At 53.6% G+C, this 25,124-nt stretch overlaps 1 protein-coding gene across 8 annotated transcripts in view; it reads left to right on the top strand.

The window, feature by feature from the left end:
* Nucleotides 1–25,124, top strand: part of TNS1 (tensin 1) — a 211,367-nt gene that overhangs the window by 77,529 nt on the left and 108,714 nt on the right. For all 8 annotated transcript variants that reach the window (XM_055380501.2, XM_055380498.2, XM_063695195.1 and 5 more), the window contains one exon: nucleotides 15,085–15,126. In XM_055380501.2, the coding sequence (XP_055236476.2) occupies nucleotides 15,085–15,126 (42 nt within the window). The remainder of the gene's footprint in view (nucleotides 1–15,084; nucleotides 15,127–25,124) is intronic.

Genomic DNA, 25,124 nt, shown 5'->3' with positions numbered 1-25,124 from the left:
GCCTCCGGAGGGCCTGCAGTCCATCTCCCTGCCTCCTGGGCAGACTGTTCTGAGTAGGTGGCCTGGAGTCCAGTGCCCCTTCACTGTTGGAAAGTGATTCCTCCCCAGTAACCACTGTCTGGCTGCAACTCCTTCCTCCCCCTCCTCACCTTGCCTTCAGATCTCCCGTCTTCAGCACTGCTTTGCAACAGGAGGGTGAGAGAGTCAACTTCAGGGGCCTGCTCTGACTTGGGGCAGAGAGAGAGGTCTGTGTAGTGCCGCCGAAGGACCCGTGGCAGGGGTGTCAGGTGGCCTGCTAGTCCCTTTTGGCACTATGTGACTTTAGGCAAATTGCTTCCACTTTTTGGGCTTTGGTTTCCTCAATTGCGAAATGAGAAGTTCGAGTTAGGGGCGTTCTCTCTTTTCGGCAGTGCTGAAATTCTGTAAGTGCATGGATCTTTCTGAACAGAGAGGCTCCTAGTCTTGGGGCCTTTGGCAGAGCTGTCCACCATCGAGGTGGGATCCTGTTGGCTCTTCAGGCATCTGCTGGGATGCCATCTGAAATGCTGGGGAGGTCCTTCCAGCACTGGAATTGGAACGTTCTTTGCCCAGTGACCACTCCTCCAGGCAGCGTGATTTCTTGGAACAGAGCAGAGGGCAACAGCTGTCAGGGTTGGGCTGGCCAGAATCTCCCGTCTCTGTCCCAGTGACTCAGGTGGGGATACGCTTGGCAGGATTGGAGCCAATGAAGCAAAGGAGGGGACTGGGGAAGATCTGCTGCCTGCCTTGGCCACCCAAAGGGAACAGAGTGGGAGGAAGTGATGTGCTGGGGATGGGGGTGCAGAGGCAAAGTGAGTAACAGTTGTGAGTAATGGCTCAGTGTCTCCACTGGGTAGGTGGCTCCTAGACTGCACAGAGCTGTCTGGGGCTCCGGAAATTCTCCCCGGAGGCCCAGCCACTGAATCACAGCAGCCTGAGCTCCTCCCTCCCTGTCCTCCTTAGGAGCTGGGGGTCCCGGCCAGCAGGGTGCCACACCTCATCCCCTCTGCCTCTCTGTGCTTCTCTGGATCAGCCCCTCCCATCACCTATGCCTTCACACCCCCTCAGCTCCATCGCTGCTCTGTCTTGTCTTCCAAGCATCCAGGCGACTTGGCTTGCCTCAAGGAGTGTAGAATTTGCAGTCTGGCTGTCCTGGGTTTGAGTCCCAGCTCGACCACTCATCGCTGTGTGACCTTGGCCAACACATTTCTCCGCTGTAAGGTTCAGTAGCCTCATATGTGAAAAGAGGCTACTGCTTGTTGAATCTCTTGTTGGAAGGATTAAATGGGATAATCTGTATGAAGTACATGTTCTTCGTATGTGTTCAAATAATATGGTTGTCCCGAGCCCTAAACTCTGTTTTGCCCTTCCTCACCACCTCTATCCCTAAAATTCCAACTCCCTGTGCTTCCACCCCATAATGTTCAGGCTGCGTATCCTCCTATCTACTCCACCCTGTTGTTTGTGCACCTGCTCTTCCATTTCTGACACCTCCCACCCAGCTTCTGCCCGTGTGCCTTATCCTTTCACCTGCTCTTCCAGAAGGATGTGTGGGGCTCAGATGGGACAGGCAAGTGTGAGGGGAATTTGCTGCTTGCCAAGGCTGCAGTGGGCACTTTGAAAGGAGCTGGGAGGTCTGGGTGTGCTTCAGGGGCCCTGGGCTGCTCTTGTACCCCCCATCTCTGCTGGCTTATGCTCCCCCTGTTCCAGTCTGTACATATGGGCTCCTTTCCGCTTCTAGCTTCCTGGAATTGGCTGTGCTTGGGGCCATGCAGAGTGCCCCTGCCAGTGGATGTGTTGGCGGTGCTGATGTGTTTCTGTTTGTGTGGCTCTGGTTGGGCTGGGGCCCAAGCACCAGGGGGTGACTTTGTATCTGGGTCCGGCAGTGGTCAGGCGTGTGCGCTGTGTGTGCCTTGGGCTGTTTTGAGCTGTGTGTATGCAGGGCTGCAGTGTCTGGGTCACCGGGTCTTTATCTGATGCCAGCTTTGTCTTCTGTCCGTTTAAAATCTCTCAGTGTTTTCCGAGTCAGAGAGCCAGGTCTTCTTCCGCCCCTCCGTTTGCCCTCCTCCTTCCCCTCCAGACCTGGTTTCAGATACGTGCATCTCTGAGGTCTGCCTGGGAGCAAGGAAGCATTACGAAGGGTGGATATGCGTCAAATGGAGCCAAACAATGCTGGTGACAGCCAGGCCTACTCTGGCCTTCAGTGCTGGCTGCGCGTCAAGCCTCTGCTGCCTGATAATTGGAAATGAGAGGGGGCTTCCTGCCACTCGGCCCCAGATGGATTTCAAGGAGCAACAGAGAGCTGGGCTGTCCTGCCCTCGGGACTTTCTGCTTCCGGGGGCTCCTGGTGCAGCCTTGTCCATCAGAGCAGATGGGGTTCCAGAACACCAGTCCCCGATGCGCGCTAATTGTGCAGAATAATTGCACTGCCTCCTGTCACTGCCATCTAGGGGCCAGGAGTTTTCCACATGAGTGAATTTTCAGATAACTGAAGCTTATGCATGGAAGAATTCAGAGCTCAGGAAAAACGGTGGATTTTTTTGATGGAAAGTTCTCACATTGTACAGTGTCCCATGCCTTCTTTGACTTTGACAATAGATGGGATCTTAAAAATCAGCTCCTTTCTCTCCCTCTATTGTTTCTCAGTTTCTTCTTCTGTAAAATGGGGATACGAATAGGACCTGCTTCACAGGGGTGAGGTGAAGATTACGTGCTTTGAGACGCATAAGAAGCTTAGAACTGAGCCCAGTGCATAGAATTTACTGGCCTGTAAATGAGGATGCTGAGGTGCAGAAAATGCCATTAATCACCTCCAGGCTAACACAGAGGGAACTAACATCTCCTAAGCATATTCTATATTCCAGACAATTTTACTGATGGCACCTAAGTCAACTTTATTGAATACTTCCAGCCACTCTGCAAAGATGATCTCACCCCCATTTTACAGAGGGGCAAACTGAGACTCAGGGAAGTTAAATAAGGTATCAATAGCTGGTCTGTAGCAAAACTGGCATTTGAGCCCATGCCTGACTCCCAGTCCAGGTTTTTTTCTATCCCTCCTCTTACCCTGTAGTTAGAAACTCATGGCCTCTTAGTGTGTTCAGGAATCTGGAAATGAGGACCCGCAAACAGGAGTTACGATCTCATGGAGCTGAATCTGCTCCCAGGTACCAGGTTTGGGTTCAGTGCAAAGCTGTCTGGAGTCAGGCGATGAGAAAAAATGACCTCTGGGGACGTCCAGGGAACATAAGGCCATAGATCAGCTTTGAGGATGTGGGATGTTTTTCCTAAGTAATATGTGGCTGGGTTGCTTTCCACCCTGTTCCTCATTTTGGCCAGCCTTGAATTCTTGAAAGGAGACATAGGTAAACATCAGAAAGGATTTCCTGGTTGTCCACCGCATAGGACAGTGATACAGGCAGCATAGGGAACCCGAAGAGTCAAAAATGTAAGGCACTTCTTCAAATCTGAGATGTCTTTTATTAAAAAACATTTTAACATTTCCGAAAATGGAATGCATCTTAGGATCAATGTGTACAATTCAAGTAGCCTTCCCCCCTCCTCAAAAACTGTTATTCAGTTGATGATGCTACATACAATCAACAGCATCCTTGAAATTAGGAAACAGGGAGGTGAACACCTGTGGTTTGCAAGTAATTCTGCAGGTGTTGAAAGTGGAGAGGTCTCTACGCCCTTGTCCTGGCTGGCAAACAGACGATGGCCTAGCTTCAGAAGACAGGGGCTGATGTCTGTGTGGGTCTCTGATGTCTGTGTGGATTTGAGTGTGGCCCCAGCCCCAGAATTCTCTATTTTGGGCCTGGCTTAGCCCCCCGCACCTACCCTCACACGTCCCCATGGTGGTTGGCATGGTCCTCAGCACTGCCTGAGACCTTTGGCTCTTTGGGTTTTCCCACTGCTCTTAGATTTTTTTCCCATGCACCCTTCCTGCCTTACTGTTCTAGCACAGCTAAGGTCAAAGACTTTTGTCCCTTCAAGTTTCCATCTAGAAACAGAAACCCTTGGTGGAAAGTGAGGGGGTGGGGTGGGCAGCCTCCCTCTGGGTGGAAAAACAGATGGACTTGAATCCCAGTGAAATCCTAGCCCTCTTCATACCTCCATTATAGCATTACTGGGGCTGTTTTACAATTCTCTGTTTACATGCCTGTCTCCGCCACCGGGCCACAAGTTTCCCTCCCGGGTGGGGCCATCTTCATTCATCTGTCTCCAGAGCTGGGAACCTGGCATGGAGGGGCACTCAGTGGGCATTGTTGAGTGAACATGTGGTCTCGCTCCCCATGCCTGTCACCTCCTTTCACACGAGTTCCACTAGAACCATGACCACAGACCACAGCCCTTTCCTTGAGCAGCTCTTCTAGGAACTTCCTAGAAGCTCTGTTCTCTGTGCTGCCGGCCCTGTCCCCCAGCCTCCCTGCTTCAGAATAGGTCAGGGAGAAGGGGTGGGGTTTTCCTGCTTTTTGGGTTGCTGGAGAAGGCGACTCTGAAGCCTACATTCCATATTGCCTGTTCACACCTCCTCTTCTAGCATGGCGGCTGGCTTCCCCCTAGTCCTCTGGCCGCGTGCCTCAGCAGCTCTGACTGCCCCACTTTCCTGCCCCTCCATCTTCTTATGTTCCTCGGATCCCCTCTTTAACCTCTCTCCTCTGCTCCCTGCCCAGCTCAGAGCCTCTTCCAGGCTGGACTCTCGGGCTCCAGCCCTACACCTCACCCATGGCTTCTCACTGGCTCTGGGGGCATGAGGCCACTCCAGGGTCCTGGACATTGGCCTCAGCCTGGCCCTCCAGGTCATGTGCAGTGTGGCATGGGTTGCCTCTCTGACCGCCTTTCTCTGTTTGGCCCTGTGTGCCCTGGGCACAGCCAACTGGTCTCTTTGTGTTCTCTGACCCCTGGCATCTCTCCTCCCTACCCATCTCAAAGGCCATGTTCTCCATGAAACTTTCTGTGACCCCCGACTGGGAAAGGTGGTGTGGTCCTGGGCAGAGCTGAGGCTTCAGACACAGCCGCAGCAGAACTTGGTTCAATTTCCATTATTTACTGGTTGTGTGACCTTAGGCTGAGAATGCAACCTCTTAGTGCCTCATTTCCTCATCTGTAAAATGGACTGATAGCCCCTAGCTCAGAGTGCGCCGTATTGAATGAAAGCGGACCTGAACGTAATTTTCTCTGGCCAGAGCAAGGGCTTTGAGGTGGAGAGGTGAGAAATGGGAGTGGAGAGGGAGGCATAGCCAGGTCCCGAAGGGCCTGACGGCCATATTAGGACATTTGGACTTTCTCCCGTGAGCTGGGAGCTATGCAAGAACTTTAGGCAGAGAAGTGACACTGCTGATGTGCATTTTAGAAATAGCTCCCTGGCTGCCAAATGGAGAATGGGGTGGAGGGGACAAGGCAGAGGGCAGGGAGACCAGTGTTGTAGGCTGTTGCAATCATCTCTATGATTAATAGGACCTGAGAAGGGTTATATGTGGCTCAGAGAGGTATTTAGGAGGAGGAATTGCCTAGGCTTGGTGGAAGGGAGGGGAAAGAATGAAGGAAGACAGACACATGGGCCTCTGGCTTGAACAACTTTGGTGGCCGGGGCGGGTGGGGGGTGGAGGGCTGAGGGAGGGGTGGTGGGTGGAGATGGGGGTGGTGGCAGGGGTTGTCAGTGCCATGCAGGAAGGCCAGGAGGTGGCCGAGTGTGGGCAGGATCATGAAACCAGGATGCTGACGGGTCATGCCCTGGGCCCCTCCGTGCCCTCTGACCCCTGCTGGTGCTTCCCTGTGGCCTTGCCTGTCCCGGCCTTTTGTCCTGGCTATTGCGGGGACCCTCTCACCCTGCCCCGGTAGGCTTGCTGTCTTGTGCTCCCTGGGCCTGGCACTCCGTAGGTACTCAGTGCAGCTCTGCTGAACCCCATGTCTCTGACCCCCCTGCTCATCAGCACATGCTCCTAAGAAGTCCGGCCTAGTGTGCAGCCTCACCTCTCCCAGCTTCCCTGATTGGGGGTGTGGGTGAGTGTGGCCCCTGAGCCGGGACCCTTGAGATCCCTGCTTGGGTTGTCTAGAGGCTAATCTCCGGAGAAGACTCCCTGCCTTCACCTGGGGTAGGCCCATCTGGGTGCCATGGTGTCGTGCCTTCTTCCAGGCTGGCTTGGGAGGGCCTGGCTTCAGTGGCTGGGAGGCCCATGGGTCCCACAGCTTGGCCTGCTGGTCCCCCCGAGTTCCCCTTGTTGTTGTCAGCTTCTGACTGAAGCTGCCCAGAACTCCACATTCCGCAGGCTCCTGAAGGGTCAGGCACACCTGCTCTTCCCTGCCTCGTTCAGGTCTGGTTGTTGAGTGGCCCTTATGTGGACCCGGCAGCTGCTCTGTGTGTGGGTGTGGTTAGAGGTGGGGAGGTTCTTGTCTGAAGAGGAACTCCCCTGTCTGGAGAGCCCATCTCGAGTGCCTTGCAGGACAGGGAGCCTAGCAGTGGGCTGGGGGGTCAGTGAGTGGGGCTGGGGAAGAGGATCCTGAGACAAGAAGAGGAAATGGAAGAGGAAGCATTGGGCAGCTGGAGCTTTGGGGATAGGTTGATGGGGCCAGTGATTTAAGAGGAGCTCAGCTCAGGAGGATTTGGGGAGGGGTGGGGCCTGGGGCCTTGGTGAGTCAGCCCTCTGGGACTCCCCTGTGTCCTGTCTGCTCCAGGTTCTGGGTCCCAGCCTGTGCTGGGTTTGGGGAAAGGGCCAGGCCCACTCCCTGTCCCCACTGTCTTTGGAGGGACACTCAGGGCTTGGGTGTGTGTGCCCTGGCTTGGTGTTGCTGGGAACAGGCCCCTTCTTGCCTCCAGGAACTTGATGCACTTCATTTCCTGGTCCAAACAGAACTCTATATAAGGGAAGGAAACAGACTAGCAGGCCAGGGAGCCTGGAGAGGCTGGAGCAAGCCCCGGTGAAGGCCAGCTGCCTGGCGGGGAGGGCACAGGCCTGGGGAGGAAATGGGCCGGGGCAGTGGCCACCTTCTCTCCAGGATCCCTCCTTCTGAGGGTCTGAGGCTCAGCCTGGGAGGCCAGTGTCTTTGAGCTGTGCTGGGACCTTTGAGACCTCTGGCCCTTTCAGGCAAGCCTCGTAATCTTGTCCCCACACCCTCCCTCCATGGCCTTGGCATTCTTGCAGCTCCTTGTCTGTTGAGCATCCTCAGGTCCTGAAGGAGGCCTGCCTCCCTCCTGGTTGGCAGGCTAACAACTGGCCCTCTCCCCTGGGCCTCCCAGCTTGCCTTACCAGGTTAAATGGGGGCTGTCTGGGGCCTTCCTGAGTTCTAGTGGACTCATGGTGTGAGCCCTGAAGTGCTGGACTGTCCACAGATAGGAGGGTCACCTGCCTATTTCTTCATATGGGCATGGAGACTGGGGCCTTCTGGGATTATTGTCTGGATTTTTCTGGACCCCTCTGGTATCATTTCAGAGAACAGGGCTCAGAAGCTGCCTGCCTCCTGGCCACAGGTTCCTGGGGCAGGGCCCAGAGGGTGAACAGCAGGCAGAGCTGTGGGCATGCCAGGTCTGCTCTAAGAGTGGGTAGTGGCACCCTCCCATGCTGTGGGTGAGGAAGAGAAGTCAAGGGTGGGGATGGGGGTCACTGCAAATGTGTGTTTTGTTAGAGTGGAGAGGAGGGCCCCTAGGCTTCAGGGTGCCTGATGGCCTCTTGTCTCTGGGTTATAGGGTCCTCTTCTCCCCCACTTTCTCCTTCCCCTTATTGTTATTAGTAATGTGACTATACATCCTTGCTTGCCTTAAACTTCCCACCCTTCACCTCCCCCAGACCCTACTCCTGGACATCTTTATCTGGAGCATAGTTTCAGCCTGGTCCTTCTCCTACACAAGTGCCTTCACTGGCTCCCCAGTGCCAATGGCTAAAATTTAACTCCTTCACTGGGCATTCAAGTTTGCCTAGGGTCAAGCCTAGAAAGACAGTTGTGCCATCCTTCTTCCCTTCATCCCTTCCAATGCCTGCTTCAATGCTACTCTTCCTTTTCTTCACCCATCCTGTGTCCCAGCCAAAGGGGGCTTCTTGTGGTTCTTTCAACACGCCAAGCATTCCCACCTCCATGCCTTTTTAATGTGTAATTCCTACGCCCAAATGTCCTTTCCCCATCTCTACCTTTCAAAACCTTATCCACTCACCAAGTGGGCATCAGGCTCTGAGCCAGGCATGGGGACTTCTCAATGGAAATGGCCCATGTGCTGCCTGCTCTCGGGGCTTTCAGGGGTAGTGGGTGAGACACACAGTGGATAAACAGAAGCAATGCATCCTCCATGCCAGGCTCAGGTGCCCCTGCTCCATGGAGCCTGTCTGGGGCCCCTGAGTTTTCTCTGTGATCCCATAGCCCTGGCACCTCTGCCACAGCATGGGCTCTGTCCCACTGTAGAGGCAGTGTGACAGGTGGGGCAAGGCAGGTGTTTGAATCCAGCAGACCTAGGTGAGCCCTGATACCATCCTTTGGAAGCTGTGCCTTCTCTGGTCTGGCAGAATTGTTGAGAGGACTGCCTGAGACCCTGGAGGATGGGGATGCTAATGCCTGCCTCGTGGGTGGTTGTGAGGAGTGAAGCAATGTATACACAAAAGCTTAGAACAGTGCTTGGCATGCAGAGAGCTTAGCAACGAACACTTGCTGCCACAATGACTACCACTAGTTATTCCACTTGGGGTAAATTGCTTAACTTCTCCGAGCCCATTTACCTGAAAAACTTGTCAAGAAGATCGCAAAAAATAAGGTATGTAAAGCACCCAGCTCAGAGACACACAGTGGGTGCTCTACAAACCCCAGTTTCCTTCCCTGCCATGTAACTTTTGGGGCAGGGATGTGAGGTGGGTGTCAGCAAAGAACTTCTCTGGAAGCAGCCCAAGTGTACATGGATGGATGAATAGAAAAACACGAAGTGGTATAATATGTACAATGGAACAGTATTCAGCCTTAAAAAGAAGTTCTCATACATGCTACAACATGAATGACTCTTGAAAATATGATGCTAAGGGTATTAGTCTGCTTGGGCTGCCATAACAAAATACCATACGCCGGGTGACTTAAAACAATAGAAATGAATTTTCTTATGGTTCTGGAGGCTGGAATCCAGAGGCTGAGATCAAGGTATGAGCAGTGTTGGTTTCTCCTGAGACCTCTCTTCTTGGCTTGGAGATGCCGCCTTCTCCCTGTGCCTTCACATGGTCTTCCCTGGTATATTTCTGTGCCCTCGTTTCCTCTACTTACAAGGACACCAGTCAGATTGGATTAGGGCCTCATTTTAACTTAGTTACCTCATTAAAGACCCTGTCTCCAAATACAGTCACATTCTGAGGCTACTGAGGGTTAGGACTTTAATATATGAAGGAGGACATAGAATTCAGCCTCTAATACTAAGTAAAATAAGCCAGGTATCAAAGGGCAAATATTATATGATTACTCTTATAGGAGGTACCTAGAATAGGCAAATTCATAAAGAAAGAGAGTAGATTAGAGGTAACCAGGGGTTTGGGGGAGGGGAAATGAGGGCTAGTGAGTGTGAGGATGTTTGGGATGATGAAAAGTTTCTAGAAATGGATAATGGTAATGGTTGTACATTACCGTGAATGTACTTAATGCCACCGAATACATTTAGAAATAGTTAAAATAGTAAGTGTTATGTTATGTGCATTTTACCACAGTAAAGAAAAAGGGACTAGCAGGAGATGGTGGGGGGACCCCTTTTCCACTCAGTCTTATATGAAATGCTGAATGCCCGGATGCACGTGGGTCTCGTTTAAGCTGGGGGCAAAGCTGTCCTCTCCAGTCCCAGGGGCCAGGTGAGTGTGAGTGTGTGTGGTCAGCCCCTTTGGAGGGCTGGGCAAGCTTAGGAGTTTGGGATTTTACATAACCAAGGCTGAGAGGTTGGCTCTTTCTTGGTGGCCTGGGGACAGGAGTGTCACCCAGTTGGGGCCCTGGTCCTGCCACTTGCAGGTTTGGGAGGTGAGAAGGGCAGTGCTAGGCAGACGCCTCGGTTTTCTCTTGACCTGCAAAGAGCAGTGCCTGGAGTCCACAGACCGTAAAAATGCCTGGAGTCCACAGGCCACACACACACACAAAAGATATTTATTTACATTTTTAAAAGGGGTTTGGTTTGAGAAACATGTAAAAACATGACAGAACATTTCATAGGCCATTTTACACAATAAAATAGGCAATAATAGCACTTATATTTTTGCAAGCATAAACACTTAGGTGTTTAATGATAGTCACACTGGTATAACAATTATGAGCAGATGAACCGTATTCATAAAGAAGTAAGCAAAAGGGAAATGTACAAACACATATTGCTGTGGTTGGTAATTGTGTACCCCCAGCTTTATAACTGCAGTCACCTGAAATACCATGATGAGACAACCTAAGTCTTGTGATGAGACTGATCAAAAACCTCAGTGGGCCACCACTGCATAACCACTGCACCAGACACCCAAAGGGCCAAGATCTCAAGAAATTTTGTCTTTCACAAATGCAGGTGTAGTGGGATTATGATCTAAACTCCTTCTCAGCTGATTAACCTGGGCAAACTTCATGATCCTGTGGAGCCTCTGTTTCTCCATATGTGAAATGGGAGCAATATTGCTGACTCTGCGGGCTTGGAGGGTCTCAGAGAGATCGGGTGTATGACAAAATTAGCCCCAGTGCCTGGTGCATAGTAGGTGCTTAACAAATGGCAGCGATTGTTGCCACAAGTGGCCACAGGTGCCTCCTTTCTTTAGGCCTTGAATCACTTTCATTCTTCAACAGACATTTATTGTGTACCTACTGTGTGCTGGCTCTGTGCTGGACTAGTTTGACGGATAAGATGTGCTTCCTGCCCTCATGACACTTGTTTTCTAGAGGAGGAAACAGATTATAGACAAGGAAGCACGCACACCTATAATTACAAATTGTAATAAGGTCTGTGAAGGCAGAGATATGAGTGTGGGAGAGAGAATATCGTGTGGGGCTGTGTGTGTGTGTGTGTGTGAGAGAGAGAGAAACATAAGGGAATTAGGGAGGGTCTCTGGGGTGGTGACATTTAAGCCAAAGCCAGAAGGACAGGAAGGACACAGCTACGCAGACAGCTGGAGGAAGAGCATTCCAGACAGAGGGAACTGCATACTCACAGGCTCCAAGGAAGAACAGAACTAGATGTTGGAGGGATTGAGGGGAACCCACCTCTGTGTGTGGCTTCGGGTCCCGGACAAGGGGGCCGAGCATAGAAAGAAGAGGGAGAGGAGGGCAGAGCCTGGGTCATGCAGGGAGTTCCCTGCCTGGGCTGGCTGCTCTCTAGTGCTTTTTCCCTCAGGTCCTGGGGGAGTCTGCACGGGTGTGCCCTGTTGTTGGCATTGTGCTCAGGGACCTTTGAAGTTGAGAAAATACTAGTGGGTGTGGGGGCTGACGAGTGCCAGGCATCAGCCCTGGTCTGGGAGGCTACCATGCTCACCTCCCAGCTGCACCCACGGGGCTCCACCTCGCAGCCTCCAGAGCCAGACTGCTCTGCTGCAGTGCTGGGCAAATTGTTAACCTTTCTATGCCTTAGTTTCTTCATCTGTGAATTGGGGGTAATAGCATCCAATGAGAGCAAAGGGCTTGGTACAGTAACTAAGCTTTGGTTAGTGTGAGCAAAGGGCTGAGTGTAGACATAGTGCACTCACTCCGTGAGCATTGTTCCTGTGGCTGTGGATGGCTCCGTGGATGTGTGTGTTTCTAGCATAGAGGACAAGAGCATGTCTCCAGACCCGGACCCTGACTTTGCATTGTGCCTCCTGTTGGCCAACTCATTAGCCTCTATGTGCCTCAGTCTTCTCATCCACAAAATGGGGATAATAATGACAATGCTCAGCATTGTTACGCGAATTAAATGAGTTGATTAGTGCAAACTGCTGAGAACAGTGCCTGGCACAGAGCAAGGGTGATGGGAGTTTATTTGCTGCTGTGACTTTTATTGCTATGTTATTGAGAGTGAAAAGATTGAGGAGGACACCCTGTCAGTTCCCAATGTCTAAATGGTTTTGCTTGAGGTCCACTGGGGGAAGGGGGCTTACCTGAGGCTGACTTTCTGGGTCTGAGCCCTGGAATCCTGCACTGACAGCTTTGGGAGGTGAGCCTATGACAGCGCTGGCACCAAGACCCCCCATAGCCACCCCCAGAGTCTGCCCCCTGCAGAGGGAGGCTTCCTTACCTGGGCCCCCTGGGGACTCCAGGACTGTGGGGCCACAGGGCATGGGCCACAGAGTGGCAGGGGGCCCTGGCTCTCCCTGGCACATTCCGGGCTCCTGAGAGGGTGGCCAGGGGCCAGGGTGCCGGAGGGAAGGCGAGAGCCTTTTAAGGAAACATTTCTCTGCTTGAAAAAAAAGAGAGAGACAAGAAACACTGAAACACACAACAAAGTCAGTGGGCTGGCCGGCCAGTGGGCCTGGAATGCACGGCTGTGGGCGGAGGATGGAGGACGCCGTGGGGGGTGGCAGGCCACGAGGGGGCACCCAGGCATCAGGCCATCGGGCTGGGACTTGACAGCTCCCCCGCAGGGCCAGGTTCTTAGGGGGTGCCTCTGCCTCCGGAGGCCAGGGAAGGGACCTGCGGTCAGGATACCTGGGCCCCCTCCTGTCCACTGCCTGAGAGTAGGTCTGGGAGGGAGTCCTTTCTCTTCGTCTCAGAGAACACCTGTCTCTTCTGCTGCTGGTTCAAAATGTAGCCATAACCCCCTCCCTCCCTTTTCCAATCCCCAGCTTCTAAATGGAGAGCAGAAACACACCTCCTGTGAGGGAGGGGACTGGTGGAACCTGGGGCCCTGGCAGTGGCAGGCATCAGCCCGTCTTCTGGCAGCTTGGCCTGGCTCGCGGTCCCTGCCCAGCCCAAGCTCAGAAAAAGAACACAGCAAGGGTGCTGTCCTGGGAATTGTACTCCCTCCCCCAGGACTGAGGGACCCATGGTGACAGAGTGGGTTGGGAGGAGGCACCCTGGGGCCCTGGCCCCTGACCTTGAAACCTCCCAGTCCCCAGAGCAGGGTTTGGTGCTGTGCTTGGCAGGGACAGCAGTGTCCCCTGTAGCTGAGACCTGGTCTCGTGGGCAGGGTAAGCAGAGAGCCCTGCAGGCCACAGCCAGCTCTGGGGACCTCCCCTTCCCTCCCAGTCTATTACCCTGGCACCCTCTCCCCCAGCCCTGGGCTCTGTCTCTCAGAGGCCTCTTCTAAAACAATCACTCATAGCCCCGTGCTGGTGTGGATTAAGGACCCCGGGCTTCTGGGGGCAGTTCTGTTCCCCCTGTGTCTCCTCATTCTTCCGAAATTGGGGCCACGAATGATAAGCTTCCCTTCACATCTCATCTTGGGACTTAGACTGCCTGGGTTCAAATCTCGGCCACTTATCAGCTGTGTGACCTTAGGCAATTTAACCCATCCATGCCCCGCGCACCGCAACTGTGGGAATAACAATAGTAACCCACCTTACTGGGTTATTGAAAGGATTAAAAATGTTAACAGAGGTAAAGCATTTATAATCATGCCTGTCATCTAGTACACACTCAATAGTATTGGGTATTATTGTTGTTGGTTCTGTTCGGCCCCCTGTTCTTCTCCCACCAGTCCTAGAATTCTGTGGAGCAAAGAGGAATAAATGCTAGGACTCCATTTGGGCCTCTTTGCTGGAGAATGAGTTGGGCAGGGAGTCTATAGCCTGACTGTGTCAAGAACCCAGGAATGCCAACTCCCAGCCACCTCTGCCCCTTCCAGAGCTTGGAGCACACTGTCCCACAGGTGCTGGCCTTATCTGGGCTGCTGTGTCAAGCCTGGGGAATCCCTGGGCTGCTGGGATGACAGCATGCGGTCAGCTGGAGGGAGGGCTCAGCTAGGGTGCCCAATGCCCAGTCAGCACCAGCTGGGGCTGGGCTGAGGGCTCTTGCTGCCACCACTCCACCGGGCTGGTGGGTGGGGAGGGGTTGCCCACTGTCTGGGGGAGGCAGCTACCCCCTCTTTGGACATCCATGGCTTGTTCCCAGATAACCTCATGCCCGAGGGAGAGTCTCCCACTCTGTGCCCACTGTGGGCCCCTTGCCTGGTGTTCAGGTTGGGAATCGGAGCCAAGGTTGAGGACTGAGCTCCAAGAAAAACGTGTCCTGGCTAGAAAAAAGGAGCACATTCAGTCTCTGATAAATGCCCCTGCTAATTGTCAGGGTAATGGCTCGCCTGCCAGGCCTCGCCAGGGGAATGTTATCTCAGGGAAGAGAGCGATGGAGCCTTCCCTCCCTCCCCTCTACTCTCCTCCTCCCTCTCGCTCCCTCCCCTCCACTCTCCTCTTCCCTCTCCCTCCCTCCCCTCTACTCTCCCCCTCTCCCTTCTTCCCTCTGTCTGGAGGTTCAAGTTGCCATCTCCTTCTCTGGATCAGAGAGGAAGATGAGGATCGTGAAACTGGTGAAGATCATAGCTCACTCACAGAGAGTGCTTCTGCCTCTCCAAGCCTTCCACATGTGTTAGCCACACTCATGGCTTTCTTTGGAAGGGCTTGTGGGTCCCTTTACCAACCCATTTCATGCATGCTCCGGGAAAGTGCCGGAGCTGGTAGGAGCCTTCTGCAGCTCTGACCTTTGGGTGAGATCCCTTAGCAATGGGGAGAAACAAGGAGGTGACTCTCCCTTTTCTGATGATGGTCCTAATCACAGTTTTTAAAAATGTAAAATGAATTTTACCATATTGTAGAAAATTCAGGACATAGAGCAAAAAAAAAAAAAAAAAAATCCTTCTTCTTATTACCTGAAGCTTCTGTTATTGAAATGCCGGTGCAGTGATCTCCAGTCTCCCAGCATGTGCATATTTGTCACAGAATTTTAATTGTGACGCTCATTTCATTTTTGCCTTCTGTGGCCCCCGCTCCCTTTCCCAGGCATTATTGCTGGAGTAGTTTTTCTGTGTTGCTCCATAGTCTGCTGAAGAACTCTCAACCCAGAAGGTGTCAGCCCGTGTGAGGGAATGAAGCAGGGGGAGGTGTGGGGTGAACTCAGGAGGTGCTGGCTCTCTCTAGAGACAAGATATGCTCACCTGCCTGTTCTCTGTTCCTTCCACAGGTGGCTGCCCCCTGCGTTCCTCCATCCAACCATGAGCTGGTGGTGAGTGACAGCCCTTCCTTGCCCTGCAAGCCCTGCCTCCCCTCCCTCCGCAGCTCCCAGCTGCAGCTTTCTTTAGACCCAAATATGTTGGTAACGGACAATTAGGTGGAGGAGGAGGGTCGACCTCCCTGGGCCGAAGCGGGCCTGGGAGGAAATGAGTCATGAGGTCCCTTCTGATGAGATGCAGTGCCTGCTATTTCCAACCTTGAGACTTGCGTCCTTAGAAAAACCCATAAAAGGGCATCTTGTGTGTCTCCAGTCCTGGCCAGGTGCCTGTTGTCTCGGGACTCAGAGGACCAGGGGCTGCCACGGCATCTCCTTCTGCCTGCCTGGTCCCGGGTCAGGCACCCTGGGGCTGGAGGCAGGGGATGACCCTCAGAGTCCATTCACCTGGGCAGTTTTTCCCTACAGGCGACCTCTGTTCTGCCCCTAAGCCCCTTGGCTTGACTTTGCTTTTCTGCTCCCTTTCCATTTCCCCCACTCCTCTTCCCGTCACCCCCGAATCAGGCTTGCACCATAGCCTGGACTGGGGTGGGATCCCTGTGAGTTGTGGGCTGTAGAGAGGGCCCTGCTCCACCCTGATGCCAGCTGGGCTGATTTGGCACACTGGGCACTCTTCCTTCCTGCCTCTCGCCACCTTCTCACCCTTCAGAGGTCTTCTTCCTCCCCACCATGGCCCTAGAGGCAGACAAGGCTCTGAGGGCTGCTAGGGAAGGCAGGGGGCTGCCTGCATGCACCTGTGTGCCTGTGTACAGGTGTGTGGGTGTGTCCCGGAAGGACACCTTGCGGGCACAATCGGATCAGGTTGTGGAGTTGCCTGTGGCAGTACTAATGTCGGCAGGAGCCTGGGGCGGGGCGCGGCTGTCCTGGGGCCCAGGCAGTTGTAGGTACCTCACACACCTCTGTCGTGACTTGCTCAGCCCAGACACTGGGTGCTCAGTCAGGCCAGAGTCTCCTTCCTTTCATCAATATCCACTTGCTGTATGACAAGGGGCTGGTCCCATACTGTTTCTTTCTGGACCTCAATTTTCCTTGCTGTGGAGATGCTCCAAGGGGCCCCTCCATGTTGATGAGTGTTCCCTCTCCCTCCCTCCCTCCCTATTCAGGGTGGTGATGGAGTGAAATGAAGTGCACAGAAGTGCTTGGGACTCTGAGTGTCACTGCTCTGCATGCTCCGGCTCAGGCCCTGCTGGGGTTGTTTACCTTCTTTGCAGTGGTCCCTCCTTCCCTGGTCTCACTAGGGCCAGGCTCTCCCGGGCCTCTGTGCTGCCCAGCCCTACTGCTGCAGATGTGGAGCGTTATTCACACGGAGCCCAGTGGAGGGTCATCTGGCAACAGCGGGGGCTGGGGGTGGAGTGCAGTCCGTCTTGGAACTGCCAGCAAGAAATCGCGCTTGGATTGCAGAGGGACACCATGGGAGTCCGAGGAGGGCGGGCGGGGAGGGGTGAGTGTACATTTCTCCTTATTCCAGCTGAACTCCCACCTTGTGGCTAAGAACAGAATGTCCTTGGCTGCTTTATGAGGCTGGGGGTTCAGGGTTTAGGGACCACCAGGCAGAAGCTAGATGTCTGGCTGCCAGGAGTCTCATGAGCTTTGTTTACATGAAGAGCAGTCAGAGGTTAGGACAAAAGGGAATAGGTTGGCATTCCAGCTGGGGGGACTGCAGTTAGAATCCAGAAGAGACTCGTGCCTGAGCAAGGCTGCGTGTCTCTGTGATGTGCCCCACCTGTGCAGGGGGCTCTGCCCTTCGAGGAGGCTGGATCAGCCACCTGGTGGTGAAATGGCTGTGTCACCAGACAGTGCTCCCAGAGGTTCCCCTGCCTGAGTCACAACCCGCCTCCCCAGCAGTAAAGAGCGAGGGAGTTAGACCACCTCCTTCTGCATCCCAGCTCCCCGGCTCCCTGGTGTACGACCCTGACATTGCTAACCTCCCTGGACCTCCGTTTCTCTTCTTCATAATGGAAGTTAGTGACGGTACCTATGCTGTAAGGCTGCCAAAAGACCAAAGTGAGCACATTAATCCATTTAATTCATCTGTTTTCCAAGTCCTTCAATGCTGGCCCACCTCACTGGAGCAAAAGCTCAGGTTCTTCCATTGGCCCAAGCAGCCCTACGTGACAGGTTTCCTTTTGCCACAGCTCCTTCTCGTTCACCTGTGTCTTTTCATTTTCCTGTCTCACCTCATCTCCTTCTCAGCACCTCACTCATTCTGTTTCAGCCGCCCGGCCTTCCTGCTGGTTCTTGAACATATATGATACCTCCAGGCCTCTGCACTTACTATTCCCCCTGCCTGGAATGCTCTTCCCACAGATACCCACAAGGCTTTTCCGCCAGTCTCAAGTCTTTTTTTTTTTTTTTTTTTTTTTTTGAGAACAGTCTCGCTCTGTTGCCCAGGCTGGAGTGCAGTGGTGTGATCTTGGCTCACTGCAACCTCCACCTCCTGGGTTCAAGCATTTCTCCCGCCTCAGCCTCCTGAGTAGCTGGGACTACAGGTGCACAGCACCACACCTTGCTAATTTTTGCATTTTTAGTAGAGATGGGGTTTCATTAGGTTGGCTAGGTTGGCTTGAACTCCTGAACTCAAATAATCCTCCCGCCTCGGCCTCTCAAAGTGCTGGAATTACAGGCATGAGCTACTGCGCGCCCGGCCGAACCTCAAATTTTTATTCAAGTGTCAGCATTTCCCTTTCCCCAGCACCCAGTCTCCCTTCCATGCTTCCACTGCCCCTCAGCATGCATCGCCCCGATACACTATGCATTTTACTTATTTATCTTGTTTAAGGGGCTTTGCCCACGCCAGCATGTAAACTCCATTAGGACAAGGAATTTTTATCTATTTTGTTCGGTGCTGTGTCCCCGCTGCCTTGCACACGGTAGGTGCTCTATATATGTTTCTTGAATGGCTGGAAGGAAGGCATTCAGCCCGATGTCTGGCAGATTAGGTACTCAATAAACAGGACTGCTATGACTCCATGTTCCCTAGCTGGTGAATGGGTGGGGCTGTCGAGTCCTAAAGGTGGGGGGCCATGGGGGAGGGTGGCAGCTGCCTTCAGCTGGAAGCTCTGCTACTGTCCCTGGGGAGTGGGAAAGTGGCCCAGGGGAAACCGGGAGAAAGTTTGGCTTCCCCAGGAGCACTCAGCACCTGTTTCCTCACGGGCGGGTGAGGCAAGTGCTTTGAACAGGTTCACAAGAGGGAGGAAAGGGCGGGTTTGTATTTTTCCTTCCTTTTCCATTTGTTGCCTGCCCTTCAGCCTCGGTAGGCTGCTCTCCGGCCTCCCTGCCCATTCCCTGTCCCTCATGGTGTGTCTGTCCTTCTGTGTGTTGTGTTTTCTTCATGTCTCAGTTCAGTTCCAGGTCTCTGTCTGGCCTTCTCACTGATCTTGCTTAAATTCCAACCCCTGGGATTAGGACCTCTCATCCCAGACATAGAATTTCTGCCCAGCTTCAGGCCCTGACAGCCAAATACATTTCCCAACCTGTGCCCGGGCCAGCCAGGGTAAAGTGGCTTAATCTTCAACCATGTTTTCATCTTACTCAACAGATGTTGCCCAAGGCCTTGGGTAGAAGGGACCTAGGGTCACCACCCTCCTATGGGGCACTGGTGGGGCAGGATGGAGAGGCAAGAGGGCTTGTTTGCCACGGACACTCCTGATCCTTGCAAAGAGCTGAAGCAGCTTTTCTCAACCTCTGAAAAATAAGTCAAAGGAATTTTTCAAGGGTGATCGCCAAATGGGTTGGGCACCAAGGTCGGCGGATGTCAGGTCTTCTGTGTGCGGGAGAGCTGCACTGGGGGTGGAATGATGTGCACATTGCTTCTACTTGCCCAGGCAGGCCCAGCACAGGGGCTTGGAACATCCCTGTAGAATGACTTGGAGGTCTGCAGGTCAGGGTGGGGGGTCTGGAGGGGAGGAGGTGAATGGGGGAATAGGAATTGCCCAGTAGGAAATCGTGCTTGGATTGCAGGGGGACACCATGGGAGCCCGAGGAGGCTGGTTTCACTCATAATAGTAATAGCAACAGTGAGAGATTAACCCTTTACTGGAACTTCATATCTGCCGAGCTTCGTTCTAAACACTTTACAAAAATAAACTGATTGAATCCTGATTACAGTGCAATGAGGGAGGTGCTGTGATGGTCCCAATGTCACAGATGAAGAACTGAAGCTGAAGGCCACAGAGCTATTAAAAGGGGGAGCTGGGATTCTGACACGGTGGTCTGGCACCAGAGTTCACCCTCCTAAGCATGAATAATAACTGACGTCACTGTCACTTGCATAGCACTTGCCGTTTTCAAAGCCTTTTCCATGACGTGGGGCCATTGGGACCTCACAGTGACTTGTGTGGAAGCCTGGCAGGCCCAAGCCCATCCTGAGAAGACAGGAACAAACTGTACATGGAGCAAACTGGGTGCCTTGTTCATGGTCACACAGCTCGCAGTGGCAGGGCTGGGTCAGGAGTGGATTCTTGGTCTGTGTTTCTCCCCAGGCTGCCCTCGGTGCTTGCTCCTGATTTAAGTACCCGATGTTGCCGGATGATGGGCTTCTCCTGAGCCCCTCTTTCTAAACAGCTAGCTTCTCTGTTTGCCAGTAGGCTTGGGATTTGAGGGAGGGTCTGTCCATCCATGTAACCATCCAGCCATCTTACCAATACATATCTCTTGAGCACCTACCCCCTGGGCTTAGGACCCCTCAGTGCCAGGCACTGTTCTACGTGCTGGGGCTTCAGGGTTCCTTTCTGCCACAGTTGTCAGTGCTTCTTGAAGACAGATGGGCATGGAGTAGACCTGGAGCCACAGGGTGGAGAGGACTTTAGACGCTATCTAGTCCCATCCTGTTCTTTTGCAGATAAAGAAACAGGCCCTGATCTTCTTAAGTGACTTTCTGAAGGTCTCCCAGTGTCAGATCTGAGGCACCGTGCTGCCTCATGGAAGCAGAGAAGGGTGTGATGTTAACTGGAAGCAGAGAAAGAGAGTGGAGCACTCAGCTTCAGTGTGCGGGCTCGCTCCATCAAGGGTGATGTACAGTCACTTCAGTCAGCCTGAACTCTGACCTGATGCATTTCATCCCAAGGCACTGGGCAGGCCATGGGTGGCCATCCTTGGGAAATCCTGAAAAAATGGCTGATTTTCAAAGGGGAGGGGCAAACTCTGAGCATTGCATTCCCAAGAGGATGCTGAGCATGGGGAGGGAGGTTGAAAACCCCAACTTGTGCAACCCCTAGGGCTGCTTAGCCTAGAGAGAGAAGACGTGGGATGGGCACAGAATGGGAGTGAGAATATGCTGAAAGACAAATGGATTCATTTTCCCTTGTTCTGCAAAGTAGAACTTGGTAGGTAGAGGTCCTCAGAAAGAGGAGGAAACTCAGCTCCTCATTTGCCAAAAGGGGTTCAAAGTGCTCCTTAAAGAATAGCATTTAGGCTGGGCGCGGTGGCTCACGCCTATAATCCCAGCACTTTGGGATGCTGAGGCGGGTGGATCACAAGGTCAAGAGATCGAGACCATCCTGGCTAACATGGTGAAACCCCGTCTCTACTAAAAATACAAAAATTAGCTGGGCGTGGTGGCTTGTGCCTGTAGTCCTAGCTACTTGGGAGGCTGAGGCAGAGGCTGCAGTGGGCTGAGATCGCACCACTGCACTCCAGTCTGGCGACAGAGCGAGACTCCGTCTCAAAACAAAAACAAAAACAAAACAAAAAAACCCAAAACATTCTTATTGATACCTATCAGGTATAAGGCACCATGCTGATGGAAGCACCAGCTCCACAGGGAGCTGCCTGGGTAGAAGTCCTCAGGCTCACTGAGGTCCTGTCATTTGGCTGCGTTACAAAGTGACAAGATCCACAGAGGTCCAGGCATCCCTGAATGTGCTGAATACCTCCCATGTAACCCCCACTTTGAAAGGCCCAAGTAGGGTGAAGGGTCCTGACCTCAGGGAACCCTCTGTTCAGTGGGAGAGAGAGAACCACACTATGGAAATAGTGCCTGATTCTGGGGTTTTGGCCAGAGGTGGTAGCCTTGGTGTTCAGGGGAGGAAGTGATTTGCTTGTGCTGTGGTGGTTGGGGAAACCTGCCTTCTGTTCAAGCCTAGTTTAAGTCTGGAACAAATAGAAGAGAGGAAGGAAGGAGGGAGGGCGTTTTGGAAGGTAGCAGGGCTGAAACAGAAAGGGCGTAGGACCTTGGTACCAATTGCTGAGTCTGAAAGACGGCCAGGCAATCTAGTGTAAATGTTTTGGGCAAGTCTCTCTTGCTGGCGGGAAGAGAGAACCAGGCAATCTTGTATCACCAGGGCCCAAACAACCCTTGGTGGCCCTGCCTGGGGCTTGTGGTGGGAGCAGTGTGAGTGCAGGAATGGGGGCAGGGACGAGCGTGACAGGCCTGGTGGGCCTGAGCAGCTGTGAACAGAGGCTGCACGCTGGAGAAGAGAGAGCAAGCAGTGGAGTGGCTGGAGGGAGAAGGGGCCAGATATTGGAGGAGTCCACAAACCACACTGGGGAACTTGAACTTGATGTGCTAAGCACTAAGGGCTATCCTGGGTCCCTGAGTGGGGAAGTGACCCAAAGCAGGGTGTTAGAGCTGGGAGTCTGCTGCCAGTTTCAGGGTGGCTTGGCAGGGAGGGACTGCCAGGGGAGGGCTGGGCTGGTATAGATGCTCAGTGTGGCTTCAAGGCTGTAGGCAAGGGTGGCTGGAGGGGTGTGGAGGAAGGGCACAGCCTTCCAGTGCCCTGGCCAGGTCGGGGAGGAGAGCCATATCCACTGAAGGACATGGCAAGAGGGAACACAAAATATTCCAAGCTGTGCAAGCCGGCTGCATTGGGGGTGTCCACAGTTGCACAGCCTCAGTCAGGATTTGGGTGTTGGGCCCCTTGGGGTGAATTAGGAGAAGGGGCTGAGGACAGGTGTGATCTGGCCAGATCCTTCCCCTGTGGAGAAATCAGACATAACTTTCCCCTTAATCACATGGAGCCTATTCTTTTCCTCTGGTGGCCTGGGCCTGCTGGGAGAGGATGTGGCCCCTGGAGCAACTGAGCAGATATACTTCAGGGTCCCAGGCTCCACTGCCAGCATCCTCTGCCAGCCCCATCTGCTCAGTGCTCTTTCTCCAGCCCTCACCCATCGGCTCCCACTTCCTCAAGACTGAGCGAGGGGAGAGCACAGGGCTCTGGGAGGTGCAGACCTCAGAGGTCTTAGACTCAGAGGCGCAGATCTGATCTCACATTGAGCGGCCACCCTCCCTGGAAACTCCATCTCCTCATTTGCAGAAAGGTGTTCAAAGTGCTCCTTCTAGAGCCCTTGCTTATGACAGTGAAGGGAGGTGATGCCTTGGGAGGCACAGGGCACGGAGAAAGCGCTCTCTCCCTTTGCTGCCTTCTGCCGCTGCCTTGTTTTCGTGATTAGGCTGTTGATAGAGGGCTCTCATAGGTCTGTATGTGGGGACGATTAAATGGGGCCACGCCTCTAATGTGCCATCTCACAGCCTGCCATGCTCCAAGTGCCCCATAAATGCTGTTTCCCTGCCCTTCCCTTCTGTTTTTAGCCCCCTCCTTGCATTTGCTTATGCTTCTATTTTTGAAACAAGTGAGCCTAGAATAACTTTCTCTGGGTCCTGGGTCTGAGGCCATTCCAGCCCTCGCTAGCCCTCCCTGCCAGCTCCCAGTTCCTTCCCCTCTTGATAGGCAGTGCGATGGTGACCTCGCAGTTCATTGCCATGGCAGTAGATGTGGTCATGGGGTGGTCTTTTTGGCCCCCAAGCCCCCCAGATTCCAGGCCTCCCAGGGGGCAAGAGTCGGGAGAGTTGGAGGGTGGAAAGGGGCAGGGTGTAAGGAATTTCCGGACGGAATGTTCCTCCGGAGGCTGAGCCCGCATTCTGCGCACCCTCCTCCCCAATCCCCTTCCCCTCAGCCCTGGGCTCAGGCTTGGGAACCTCCCCCACCCTGTTGTTTCCTTCCTCTAAAACAGCAGCACAGATAGGTTTTTCCCAGCCCACCCTCCTTGCAGGCCACTGACCTGTCCTCCTGCGTGAGCCTCCAGGCCGTCCTGGCAGCCACCCCCCAACCTTCCAGCAGAAAGGCCCCTCCTGGCCCCACCTTGGGCCCATGCAGTGGGGGAGGGTAAAGGCATGTGTGGAGAGGGCATATGTGTCTTTTTTTGGAAAAAAATTGAGGAAAGGATGTGGAGCTTCCCTTATCCACCCTGTGGTTCCCGACCCTTCAAATTCAGGAAGTTCTCTCTGTTGTCTGATCTCAGTCTTTCCTACTGCAGCCCAGTTCCTATTCTTTCTGTGGAAGTATGGTTAAGAAGTGTCTTCCCACTGAGGACCTGGACAGAAGTCCTGCTATAACTGGCCTTCACTTCTCAGAAAGCTTGTTCCCCACAGGAAGGCAGTTATCAGAGGAACTGCCTGGAGATCATTGCCAGGGAGAGGGGAGATAGCATGATGGGGAGGTGAGGAGCAAGGTTCAAACAGCAGCTCTCCTACCGACTGGCTGTGGAACCTTGGGTGAGTCACTACATCTCCCAGGCCCTCAGTTTCCTAAACTGTACCCTGCGGTAATGCTCGCCTCCCAGGGTGGTTGTGAGGACTGGTGATCAGGAAAGCAAAGAGCCCAGTACTGCGTTCCGGGCATTGCCAGCCCTAAATGAATAGTTGTAGTTCTTGCAACAAGTTTATGAAAAGGCATCTCAGGGCCAGGGCCAGGATGAGGGCCAGAGAGTGAGGCCTCTAGGGTGCAAGATCTGAGGAGTCATCACTCTCAGGATTATGCAAGTGCACTCGCAGGACCTCAGAGTGACAGCGATGCCTTCTTAAATGTTGTGCCCCAACATTCGCCCTAGTCCCCACCTTGCTTTGCTCTAACTGCTGGTTTTGGGACTCTAGAGCAGAGCGGCCCACTAAGAGCAGGGCTTGGTTTTCAGGTAGTGATAGGTTCAAACCCTGCCACCTGCCTCTAAGCTGGATTCTGAGTTGTCCCTCCTGGGAGGTAAGGGAGGACTCTGGAAGACCCCTGGTGGAACAGTGAGTCAGCTGCTCTCACTTTGGAAAGCCTGGGGACCTTAAGCTCCAGGCTTTGTCCTGGGACTGGGCAGTGAGTGGAGACAGACATAGTGGTCTGTCTGTGTTTGGGCTCCACCCACTTCATCCCTTTGCAGCTGACTTGAGGAGGAAGGAAAAGAAGAGCCTGCAGGGAGGCACCAGCTCACCCTGCCAGCAGGATGGCTGGGGGCCAAGGGTGAGGGCAGTGAGATGAGCCTGGCAGTGGGCTTTACAAACCTGGGAACCAGCTCCAGCCATGCCACAAACCTCACCATGAAAGGCTGGGCAGATCAGACCTCCCTGGACCTCAATTTCCCCATGTGTAAAACAGGGGGATGGAGGAGATGATGTCTTAAGTCCCTCTCAGAGCTGATGTCCCCAGGAGTGGCATGCAAGGATGGTGTATGTGTGTGTGTGTGTGTGTGTGTGTGTGTGTGTGTGTATGTGTATGTGGTAGCTGTAGAAACATCCTGGCCAGGAATGGAGTGAAGATGAAGGTCAGGGGCTTTGGTTCCAGAGGGTCCCGGGAGTGCCAGCTGGACTCACTAGGCTGTGTCAATGGTAGGGCTTCCCACTGGCCCCGGCCTCCCTGCAGGGCCTGGGGCAGTGGCAGCCTCAGGGGATCCTGCCCTCCTGTTACCAGTCCCATGCCTTTTTCCTTCCCAGTAGCCCCAAGGCTGGAAGTGTTGGGAAACAGAGAGATAGGACTTGAATCCTGGGAGAGTTGGGTTGGAGGGCAGAGGAGGGGCGGGCAGCGTGCATGCTGGCTGTGTTTGCAAACACTGCAGGACAACTGGGATGTTTAGATGGTGCAGGGGGTGGGGGCTTGGAAATTTTTAGCTCCTCAGAAAGCATCTCAACCAGTAAGCTGAAGGCATCTGAACTCTGGCAAGCATCGCCCTGTGGCCGGCCTCCAGCTGGCATGGGGAAGGGGTGGGGGCAAAGGGGATGGTGCTCAGATGATCACTGG

The sequence above is a fragment of the Gorilla gorilla genome, chromosome 11 (genome assembly GCF_029281585.2).
Source record: "Gorilla gorilla gorilla isolate KB3781 chromosome 11, NHGRI_mGorGor1-v2.1_pri, whole genome shotgun sequence".
Lineage (NCBI taxonomy): Eukaryota > Metazoa > Chordata > Mammalia > Primates > Hominidae > Gorilla > Gorilla gorilla.
This window is presented reverse-complemented; position numbering and strand designations above follow the sequence as displayed.